Source organism: Gambusia affinis, linkage group LG04, assembly GCF_019740435.1.
Source record: "Gambusia affinis linkage group LG04, SWU_Gaff_1.0, whole genome shotgun sequence".
Classification (NCBI taxonomy): domain Eukaryota; kingdom Metazoa; phylum Chordata; class Actinopteri; order Cyprinodontiformes; family Poeciliidae; genus Gambusia; species Gambusia affinis.
Window position 1 is genome coordinate 29,420,192 of NC_057871.1, and position 12,319 is coordinate 29,432,510.

Sequence of the window (12,319 nt, forward strand, 5' to 3'; positions counted from 1 at the left end):
AATTCCATGTCAAGACATAAAAATCCCTAGTAGATTGCAGAGGTGTGAATACGTTTGATGCATCCTGACTTACTCAGGGTTTTCCTAACTCTCCTACTTCATCTATGAAGCAATAAACAGTTTGGAACTAAAACCGCTCCGACTTCTTTGTGCATGTGGAAATAATCCAGGGCCTTTGGGTAAACCTATCCAGATAAACACAGTATTTACAAGCTCAATATATGAAACAGAATATGAAACATTAAATTCTCCTCTGATGGTTGGCTCCAGGCTTCCTGAACGTCTGCAGACAGTCAGCTCTTCAAACGTTAGGATTTCCTACAGTAAAACACGTTTAGCTGCTTTCTAATTCTAATTAGGATTATGCCTCCTATTGCATTATGTACCGCTTCCATGTGCTACAGTTAATTTGTTGCACCAATGACTTTGTGTATTCCAAATAATAAATCCCGGCTCTGAGATAAACTTCTTTGTGCTGCTGTGTTTCCCTGTTCTTACTGCGCGGTTTTACGTGACATAGTTCATCATGAAAATAATCGATGCAGCACATACCGTAGCTTAAAGCCAAACGGATTGATTTTGGGATAACTCTCGCACTGTGACCTCTGTAATGTTATTCTAGTTACTGCAGGGCGACGTGGACACACACCGGTTAATTATTAACACTAAAAGGCCAAATGGGTCACCTGAAATTCATAGCTCATCACAAGATGTGGGCACGTAGTAGTCCAAGCAATAAAGTTTATTTTTAAAATATAAAAACAAACAAAATAAAAAAAACCAGCCACATTACACGACCACACCTGGAAAACAGGCAGGACTTTTAAAAATAACACGGTAGAAATCCTCCTGGTCTTTATTTGCAGTATCTGTCTGCTTTCATTTTGCTTCTCCTGCAAGCAAACAAACAAAACAACATTTAACTTCACCAGTCTAAATATGTCAATACAGCATTTTAATAACAACTGAAGGTAACATAATGACTTGATTATGGTATAAAATGGCACTATATGCCTGGAGAATATATTATACTGCCCCTCAAGAACTTTAGTAACTTTGATATTTTTACTTTGATTTTATTTACAAATCAAAAATATCAAATATCTTGGCAAATGCCCAACATCATATGCCAAGGGTAGAAATTTTATTTTCTGAAAAATCAAACTTTTTTTCCTCCCCATACTTATTCAAACGTAGAAAATGATGAAATAAACTCTCTGACTGTTTGGGAATACTCGTGCGTTACTTGGGTTTTCATACCTGTCCAGCAGAGCTTCATGAAACTTCCCGTCCACCCTGGCCTTCTTTAGCGTCGATGCGTCGTCTTCGTTAACTCTCAGCCGTCTATCCTGGAAACTCTGAAATTTCTTCCTGCAAGACAGAGAATGAAAATATCTCAGCTCTAAGCGAGGAGTAAACAAAAGAACTTGATTTCATTAGAACTTAACTAAAAAAAAAACAAACCATTCAGACAGCGAGGAAGACGATCCGCCGTGCACCATGTGGTGTGTCATAACTCAAGCAGTGGGTTTGGTAGAAATAATTAGGCTCTTAAGTTACGCTGAACGATCTGGAACGGAGCTGGAAAACGACCCGGGGCCTTTCTGGGTCTGAGCACGCTCCTGACAGTTTGTTTGTCTCGGCTCAGCCGGTGTTTTATGATTACCAGACTGCACTCCATCCTGAAAGGCGTCTCACACGCTAAACACTACATCACCACGCAGGGCTCAGGGGCAGCCATTATCAACATGTCAGCATGATGAGTCCATTTTCCTCACATTCATCTACAACAAATAACAGGGTGGAAACACAATCTAAAGCATGCCAACCAAAGAGAAAATAAAATAAAATAAATAAATAAACAAAAGGCTGCCTCAGACATATTGTTTGCAACTTTAATAGGCTGCAGGAAAAAACAAGCAAAAGAAAAAAAGCCCCAGTGAAATGTGGCGTTCCTCGCGCTCTCATCACACTAACTGCAGACCATCAATAGCACCTCTGAGCGACGGCGCTGAAGAGAAGGCCTCGTCTCATTCAAGCGTGTGGTTTTACTGTCACAATCCTGCCGGAGCAGACGGACATGATGGGAAAACAAAGGAATCTGAATAAAAAGCTTCAGCGGCGCCGACTTCAGAGGCCAAAAGGTTTCTGTGTTTAGGCTAGAAAAAATAAATATCAGAGCGCGGCGAAAACATCCAGACACCATTAAACGTCTGATACAGGTAGCGCTTAGGACAAGTTGCACAGCAGTGTGGCTTTAATGACACACATAAAAGATGACAAACAAAGCTATGATCAGAACAAAAACAGTTTAACTGGATGTAACAGTTTGGGGAAGACAATTCTAGGACATCTGGGACATTTCTTTACTTCAGCTCCTTCTAACATGTTTTAAATGACTCTTTGCTGAGAACTTTGTGTTAGAGGGGCAGAATCATGTGTTTTCTAGCCACATAGTGTCAATTTAAAGCATAATGAAGTAACTATGTGAACTTCACTTGTTAAAAAAATGCATTATATAGCAAATATGACTGAGTTCATAATTTAACGCCTTGAAATTGGGTCTCTGTCTCTTTAAGAAACTCCTGCTCTTTCTGAAGCTCTGCCTTAAGGAAGTCGTAACAACATTTCTACCAGCGTTGCACTGAGAAGTAGCTCCTATGATGAGCTCAGCAGATGAACAGTTCCAGAAGAGGTTTGCTGATTGCTGCTGGCTAGTCTGAAGGAGCTGAGTGTGGGAGTCAGAGGAGGGTTGCTCTGTGAGGTGGAAGCTCAGAAACTATCTGAGAGGTGGAGGTCCATCTTGAAGACGGAGCTAGCTCCACCCAGGCGTCTTGCACAACTGAAAGGTTGCCGTGGAGATTAAATTAAAGGATTTCTCAAACATGCATGATTGAATCAAGGCGACACTCCAGATACGTTTTGATGTTATAAATCATATAATTATATAATGTTATAAAACATTATTGTTTTATAACATTATAAAACAATAATGTTATTCCCTCATGACATCACGTCTAATATATGAACTGCAAAAAACCCCAAAACAAAACAAGAAAAATAAGTTTGAATCTGAATATATTTTAACAACAGGTTAAACAGGTGATTCAAATGAGGATGTTCAAAAGTGTTTTCAGTGCTTTTAGTTAAGTTCTGCCACATAAAGTGAGCGGACTGCCATGTAAAGCTCTCAACACCAAACTAATGCCGTCATGGCTGGTAATAGTGGCATGCAGCAGCTGGTCTTCACTCAGCAGTGTGCAGTGAAGAAGGAAAAATGTTGACCATAGGCAGCTCCTATATGGAAAGCTATATTTATATTTAATTATGACACTGAAAACAGGCCTAATTTTTGCCAACTGTCTGTTTGGGTTGTCATACTTGCTCTGTGATGCCTGAGGGAGATTAATACCAGGCACCACTACTCTGAACAAGCACCACCTAGTGTTCAATTAGCAGCACAACAGGTGAGTAAGTGTTTGATTCTTTTATTTTCACAAGTGGTTTGGGTCTCTACTTATTTTACTTGACATAAAAACCTGTAACAATACAATACAATACTGTTTAACTGGTAAAACAGGAAAAAAAAATATCTGTTCCTCACCATGGCTAGGTCTACTTGCATATCAGATATCAATGGAGCAACAATCAGCAATACATAAAAACCAACTCGAACATTTCAATAAAATATTCTCCATGTTTTTAGATGACATTTCATTGCCGGTGAGTTAATACCATGGTGGAAGCCAAGACCAGGGAAATGAGAGAGTCAAATAATAAGACTCATTGTGTTTCATCCTTATCTGTTATCTATTTATTCTTTGTTCTGGCATATACTTTTATTTATTTATTCTCTTTTTGTTTGCTTTCTTTTTTCCCCCTCTCTTCTCCACTTTTTTCCAAAATATCTGTGATGCTAGATTAATTAATTAAAGAACAGAAAAATATTTCAAATTAGAAAATAACTTCCAAGTTATTGGTAAATTAGAAGAAAAAAAAGCATATTCTAATTTACGTTAATCAATTTCATTTTTGTTGTGACACCAACTGACTATGTTCTGTGTTTTGTTTTGAATGTATCTTTTTTAATGCATACTTCCTTGTTTGTGTTTTTTGTTTTTGTTTTGTATGTTCGGTTATTTAATTTCGGTTGCCATTCTTCCTTCTATTATCTGGTTAATTATTTTCTAGATTAATACCCCTTTTTGCTTTTTGTCACTCTATAGTGTTTGTTGTATTTACACATGCTGGTGAATAATAAATATATTATTTTTTAAAATTTTCCTTTAAGAAATTACAAAACAGCAACACTTCATTTTGAAGGGGTGTATAAGACTGACATGACACCATCATAAACATGACATAGCATCTGTTATGAACATGAAGGAGTCTTTATGAATGTCTATGACTGTTGTCATGAAGTGTCATTGGGTAAATAATGACATTTATTTACCGAATAGTAGCCTTTTTTTTTTCTTCCCCTCCAGGGGGTCTTTTTGTGGGCTCTAGTGTCCCTTATATGACAGTAGGCTGACAGGAAAAGGGGAAGGAGAGGGGGGAAGACATGCGGCAAATGTCAGTCAGGTCCGAGGATTGAACTTGCGACGGCTGCATCGAAGACTAAAGGCCTCCAAATGTGGGTCGTGCTATCCCCTACGCCACCACAGGACGCCCTGCGAATAGTAGCCTTAAAAGGTGAATTAAAAGTAATTTAAAAGTGTCAACTTTGCCTTAAAGTGTCATTACTTACCGTAGCAAATATCGCAGAGTTGGTACTTTTAATGAACTTTTAATGCAACTTTGCATTAAAAGCCTTATTTACCTAATGACACTTCATAACAGTTATAAACTTCTTCTAATTCATAATGGGTGTTGTGTCATATTTATGACAGTGTCATATCAGTCTTATGAACACCCCTTCAAATAAAGGGTTACCCATAAGAAACTACTCTAATTATAAAGTAAAGAGCTTTTGAGTTTTTTGTTATGCACACTGTAGGCTGCAGAGACAATAAGATACTGATGCAACATGTTCACTGCTGTTGCATAAATGAGTAATATCCATTGAAACAGTGGCGATAACTTACACATAATTGACCTCACAGGATTTCACATTCCCTCTGTCCTCATCTGCAAGCTCATCTTTGTGCTTGACTTCCCGTTCTGTATTGGTCCGGATCTACTCATCGAGACGGGGAGAACACACAAAGAGAGAAGGAGAACGTTAAATACCAACACCTTGACCTCCCCCTCAGTGAGGAGGAGAACATTTCCCCTCCTCCGCTGAACCGGTCAAGTTCCTGCAGAGGCCGCAAACGAACAAAAGCAGTCTGAGGATTAACACGAATCCTTAGAGAAAGAAAGGCAGGCGATCCGTCACCTTCAGCATCTCGGCGTCCCCCGCTGTCTTGCTGTTGGCCACGATGTCTCCATCATCACTGTAGGACATGAAACAGCTATTTGCAGCCAGCAGAGCCATTTTACCCTGAGGGAAGGAAGAGAAACAAAAAAAGAAACAAAAACACATTAAACACAATTGCTGTGAGACGGCTTGTTGTGACAGAAACATAAAAAAACAACAAAAAAATACAGATCTTTGATGTAAAACACGTCTGAAGACTGAAGGTTTTAACAAGCCAAGGAGGATGACAGGGTGATTGGTTATCACCACAGCTAATTTTTACCTGTCATCCATCTAGGCATGGAATAAAATAACAAAAACACATCCAAAAAACAAATGCTCCCAACATATTTGGATGTGAAAGCCTAAAAGACAGAAAAGTTTCTGAAACTTTTATCTTTAAATAAGTTATTCCAACTTTCATTCCACCTGAATTTTTTTTTTTTTTACTCCTAGTAAAGATGTGTAAAAAGCTCTTAAACCAATCTTTCATAGGAGCATCATGCCACACAAAACCAGAACCAACCTAGAAGTTGAATATGTTCAATTAATGAGAGGAAAAAACATCTCATATTAAGATTATTTCTAAAAAAAAAAAAAATAAAAATAAAAAAAAAGGAAAGGTTTTTGGGTATTTCAGCAGGAAATCCGCTGGAAAAGAAAGGAGAGGAGAGCCTGAGAGAAGAAGCAGGTTTCTGGGGCGTGCTGTGGTGGCGTAGGGGACCCACATTTGGAGGCCTTTAGTCCTCGACGCGGCCGTCACAGGTTCGATTCCCGGACCCGACGACATTTGCTGCATGTCTTCCCCCCTCTCCTTCCCCCTTTCCTGTCAGGGGGAAGGAGATGTCCCTTATATGACATACTGTCATATAAGGGACACTAGAGCCCACAAAAAGACGCCCCGGAGGGAAAAAACCCCCCAAAAAACAAAGCAGGTTTCTGGATAATTTACAGGAAATGTGCCAAAGTCCTCTGATTGAATGCTCCAACTGTCAGAAATGCAACAAAAACAACAATTAATATTTGTCTTAAGAGGTGCTAACAATTAGCACCACATTTTAATGAAATTACTGAGAACATTATATGGAAACACCACAGGTGTTTTTGACATTAGCTGAATATCAACAAAGTTCTGTGCACATTTGTAACGGAATCGCAGCTACTGAGCACGTTTCTCTTTTTGTTCCGACTTCATCCAGCGACGGTTTTACTCGAAACAAACTTCAAACAAATACTTTAAACTCTGTGAAATACAGAAAGGATTTCAGAACCAAGTTCCTGCTGTCATTTCTGGAAATAAATAGAAACATTTCTAGAGCAACAAAAATAAGAAACAGTTGAAACTGTACACCGGCCTTTTTTTAAGGCAAATGTTTGAGAGGCTTTTTGGATCCATGATTTGTTCTTTTCTACAGAAATCTGATAAATATGCATCAGGGAAATATTGCATGTTTATGAGTTTTGCTGAGGAGGTACAAAGAAAATAATTCCCACCAAGATGATTTTATGTTATTAACTTGGAAATAAAAGTCAATTGAATATTTCCAACTTGCAGTTTTTGGTCCACAATGCAAAAAAAAAAAATAAAAATAAATAAAAATGTTTTGATACCTCTCTCCTCTAGAAAAAACAAAACACTGGATTCCACTAACAGGTGGAGCTCTGTCATCGTCTTTACACCCTGATCTTCATATAACCTCAGCATGCTGTCATGTCATTTCTTGTTAATATTCAAAATAAAATAATTGATTAGATAATAAAGCCACACTGTGAACTAAATGGCTGCAAATTATTAGAAAATGAACATGAGTCCCTACAGTGTCAGCTGGAAGACATAATGATAATGAAGGCAATTAGAAATGAAGCTGTTTTTGTAATAATGACGATGCCTTCAAGTGAGTCTGGATATCAGCAACATCCAGGCTCCAGTGGAGCCCAAACAGGCAGCAGTTAACTTTTAAAAGTAGTGAGTCGATTCAAAGCCAACAGTGGCGACAAAAACAAGTAGAACAGGAAAAATAAACTCCATAAAGTCTCAGATTTAAAAAAAAAAAATCAGTCTTGAGAATTTAAATGAGAGTCTACTCAGAGTAATCAACATGAGAAACGTTTTCAGGTTTACTCACGTCCTGGAAGACGGGCTCCCACTGTTCTCTGGAGCCAATGGCGTCGGAGCGCCCCATCACCAAACCATCAGAGTTGATGCCCAGGTACTTTCCATATCCAGATTTAAACGCAATCCTTCAACAAGACAAATAGCAAATTATTTTCTGCTGACTTTGGTTCCCTCTCTCCTAGAAAGAGTTTGAAACAAAAGTATCAGAAAGAGCGATCAAAAAAGGGCAGCAATCAGAGACTGCTTGGAAACCGACTGGCCTCCTCGCAGAAACAAACAAATCTTTAAAAAATAATAATATAAAAAAAGGAATAGTCAATAGTCAATAGAATGGAGTTTTGAATTCAAGAGTGTTACAAAGAGCAGTGTGTGTGTTTGTGACCTCACCGTGTGTCTGACAGTTTAATGGCGGTAAGCTGCTCTGGTGGGTCTGGGCCCTCGTCATCTGAAACGTCACACACATTTCAAGACTTCACACTCATTATTTCTGATAAACGTCTACATACATCAAGTTTATACTTCTGGCATGACAACAGTATTTTCTAAGATGAACACCATGAACTCTGTTACTCTCCATTGCTCAACAAGCAGGTTTATTGCAAAATTTCCACTTTAAAATGCCAGAGTTGACCAGACTACTGCTTTCAGTTTCAGGCCGGGCGCTGTGGCTACTCTAAACAATATGTGAGGGAATGGAGACAGGTGTCGCTGGAGTCCGATGCGGCGCTGATCTCGCAGATATCAATTTTGAATTATTCCTTGAAATTTCTCAGTGTTTCCAACTCAGCTGTGAATGAGGAGATTCCCCAGGACACAATATTCAGGTCTGGTGGGGTTTGATTATAATCTAGGTTGGATATGCTAATTATCTTCATAATCTTGTAGAGACTGTGACCACGTTTTAGAGTGGCTCTCCAAAAACTTCTACACTGGAAGCTTTTGGTCTCATTCATCTCATCCAAATGGGCTTATATGCATGCAGAGACTGAAGGCTCACTGAGGGAATTGGTTGTTCCTACTGAGCATGGACAGAATTAATTGTGTGCCGGGTGTTTTTCAGGACAGACTGATTCAATGAGCTGTACTCTGTCAGAAGTGCCTGCAGGTAGATGGAGGTAATATCTTTGAATTAGCTCTGGACTTCTCTTCAACTCGGCTCCCATCAGGCGTTTCACCTGGCATCTGACTTCACCTCCACTTTAGCTACTTTGCTGCTTAAGCCAGAAGACAACTTTATTCCCACAAAGCTCTCTTGGCGGAAAACCCAGATCAGGTTTTCACTTTTCTGTGGAAAAACTGGTCAGCTGGTGGTATTTCAACCCGATTGACAGATTAAATTATTCTAACTTTCATTATCCACATTTTGCTCAACTCATCAAGGCTCTTTAATCGTTGCATAATGACTTGGCGCTTTCAGCTCTGTACTTTATTTTCCCTCCATATTGATTACTAGAGAATATTAATTCCAATAAGTTCAAAATGTATTTTACAATTCAAGGCTGGTTTAAAAAAATATTTTATTCATCAGTTGTTAATATCTTTCTCCCTGCATGGACTACAAGTATTTTCTTCATAAGGTCATATTCTATGGTGATTTGCAGATTATATCGATACAAAATATGAAACAAAAAAATTAATGTGGTAAAAAAGATAGTTGAACAAACTGATATGACTGATATAGTAAAGTTTTTTTTACAGTAAATAACAGTAAAGACCAGGAAATATTTGTCAGCTTATTAAACCTACAGTAAAAGTAGGTTCCACAAACTCACAAGTTCAATATATCAAGAATTGTTCTGTGATATCAAAGAAGGTTCTATGTTAACATGTAACTCAGTCTGTTAAGATGTTTTTGATTGAAATAACTTTTGATTTTAGTACATGTGATCACTTATTGCTTCACATTCAAAGAATGACCGTTTGCAGTTCTTTATAATCCATAAAATGTTTAGAAAATCTGCTGTGTATAATAATTTGGAACAGTGCATTTTGCACAGTGTAAAAACAATAAATCAGTTCATGAATAAAGTCATTGTTTCATAAATGTGGTTTTAAATACTTATGGATTACAGCTGCATAATATTAGGAAGATGTGTATTTGCAATATCATAGATATTTTGACGACATTGGTTGTGACTAATCAGATTTTTCTACCATAATATCTCCACCACTTTTGTTGAGCTTTAGGATCTCAGTTGGTGAAATCTGCAGGAGGTTTAGACATCAAGGCCAATCAATGCTTACAATTTTAAAAATAATAGTTTAATAAATATTGCATTCAAGCAGGCCTTTGTGATCGCAATATTGCACACATTGATATCACAAAGCCAATGTGTGTTTTGTATATAGCTCCACAATATAGCTCTATTGGATCTATATTGTGGAGCTCCATTCGAAATAATGGAATCGCCTGGCTGGAATACCAAACTGCTCATGAACTGCATGAACAAACTAAATCCTTGAAGTAATAATTGCATCATAATCCCCGTCTCTCTTCATACCTCCGTGTGGCGAGCCAAGCGTGAAGAGCCCAGTATCCAGGGCATGAATGTATGAGTTGTTCTGCATCTCTATGGCAACCGTTCCTGCAACGTCTCCGAAACTACTGACACACCACCAACCACCTGGGGAGCAGAGAAACCAGAGTACCGTATGAGGCCAAGAAAAATGCAGTCATAATACATCTTGAATCTTTCATAAAGGTCCAGTCATGAAGATGTTAAATTATACATTCAATACAGTCTCACTTGTTCTTTACATTAAAATCTGGCAGGATGTAGAGCCTTGTAAAGGAAGTTGGTCATGTCATTCAAGTTACTGTTATACAAATTTAATCACAACTTCTTATTTATTTTTATGGTGGCAGATATTTCAAAATATGAATGACTTTCAGGGGATTGAAAAAAGGATAATTAAAGTTTTATTATGCAAGTAAGTCACTAAAATGACCAATGTTGAATTTATTTACATTTAGAGAACAGTTCTGGGAACACAAGATGGGGAGTTCTGCATGGCAGAAACAATAACAGGTATGGAGAATAGAATTTAAAGGCACATAGCTCAAGCTCTTTCAGAGAACACATACATATATATAGAGAACAGAATTTTCATTCAAATGAAATCGATTAACTAAATCGGTCTTTTATTAATCCCCCAAAATCTAAATAAACACGCTTGGATTCTGTTTCACTCATATCACAAACCAGAATGAATCAGACATGGTGACAGAAACAACAACAACAACAACAACAATATATAAAATGCCTTTCAATAAAACCACCTGTGGAGACCAAATCTAGATACTAAAAGAGCTGCAAGCAAAATACTGCAGAAAGCTGCGGTTAAAGTCTGGCAAATATTTAGATAAATAAATATATATTTAACGTTTTACACGTTTCGTTTCAAACTAAATTCCTTCAAGTTAAAGCTGGGACACATTTAGACTCTACTGCACTACAGGAACTTGAGCATTGTTCACTCATAGTGAACAATGTTAAACCCTTCAGTTAAACCCTTTCAATGGCATTCTTAGAATTCAAGCACACTTTGGAAATTTAATAACAACAATAATAATAATAATAATAACAACAGGTCATACCAACAATATCTTGCTTATCTTCGTCATTTGCAGATTTTCTCTTTTTATCCTTGTTCTTCTTCTTTTTTCTGGGGGAAACAAAATCCAATTCAATCTTCACGTTGTGAACATGCGCATATTAACATGCACTCTGAACGTATTCCAAAACCAATTAAATCGAACAAATTCCTTATTTCAGAAAAAGCTCATCGACAGACAGACAAAACCTCACACATTCTCCTAAGTTTGCAGATGTTAGTATGTGCGGTCACTTCAAGGTAAAACAAAACCCAACACCTTAAACAACTGATAAAATAAGCGTAAAAAACACTGCAAACTAATGATCTAACAGCTAGCATGTTAGCTAACTCTGCATGTGTCTCACTAATAAACTAACGAACTATTCTTAAGATTCAAGTTATTGAGCTATAGCTAAAATATGTTACACTAAATAATGGAGACATTTTAAATCTTGAAGGTCCTTTGAGGGCTTTCATGATTTCCAACGTCACTGTTTAGGTTAGCGCTCTAGCTAAAGCTAGCTAGGGAAGAGACTGCACCAAACAACGCGACATCTCAAGAAGTAACGCTACAAACAAAGAAGAAAACTTACCCTTTATTCTGACCCTTCAGAACAAGCTTAGTTGATTTTACATGTGAATATTCAGACATGTTTCTTACTCCAACCCACTTAGCGTCTTGTTACTCTGATAAACAAGTCGTGTTATAGTACGGCAGCCGGGAAGGTCCAGTTAACAACTGAGATGCATTCGCAGAGTCTGCGAATACTTAACCACGTACTTAAAAACCTGCCCTGCTTGAAAAGATTAGAATGCGAGTTATAAAAATCTGATTAATTGATTATTTGTTCTTAATCAGCATGGACAGCTAATTCCTACCTATGGTTTATATATATATATATATGTATATATATATATATATATATATATATATATATATATATATATATATATATATATATATATATATATATATATATATATATATATATATATATATATATATATATATATATATATATATATATATATATATATATATATATATATATATATATATATACTATATTTCAGAGTGGTGGAGGTGGTGAAACAAAAACTTTCTATTTTGGTCTTATCACTTATTTAAAATATCACCATTATTTCGTGTAACATATTTTTATCTATAGCTAGTTAATTTGAAACTTAAGAATAACTCATTAGTT

The 12,319-nt window shown here is 37.0% G+C and overlaps 1 protein-coding gene across 1 annotated transcript; it reads right to left on the reverse strand.

Moving 5' to 3' along the window:
* Window positions 1-727: 727 nt before the first annotated feature.
* frg1 (FSHD region gene 1) lies at window positions 728-11,863 on the reverse strand. Its single transcript, XM_044115242.1, has 9 exons — window positions 11,708-11,863; window positions 11,116-11,183; window positions 10,019-10,141; window positions 7,905-7,962; window positions 7,528-7,642; window positions 5,381-5,485; window positions 5,088-5,179; window positions 1,261-1,371; window positions 728-893 (listed from the first exon to the last, which is right to left on the reverse strand). The coding sequence occupies exons 1-9, from the start codon at window positions 11,764-11,766 to the stop codon at window positions 857-859; spliced, it is 768 nt and encodes a 255-aa protein (XP_043971177.1). The 5' UTR covers window positions 11,767-11,863; the 3' UTR covers window positions 728-856.
* Between the last annotated feature and the right edge of the window lie 456 nt (window positions 11,864-12,319).

Excerpts from the sequence above, each read along its gene's own strand:
- frg1 (XM_044115242.1), bottom strand. The coding sequence starts at position 11,766 with ATGTCTGAATATTCACATGTAAAATCAACTAAGCTTGTTCTGAAGGGT. Across the intron at positions 11,184-11,707 it reads CTGAAGGGTCAGAATAAAGG|AAAAAAGAAGAAGAACAAGG; the intron begins GTAAGTTTTCTT and ends TGTTTCCCCCAG. Across the intron at positions 894-1,260 it reads CATGAAGCTCTGCTGGACAG|GAGAAGCAAAATGAAAGCAG; the intron begins GTATGAAAACCC and ends GTTTGCTTGCAG.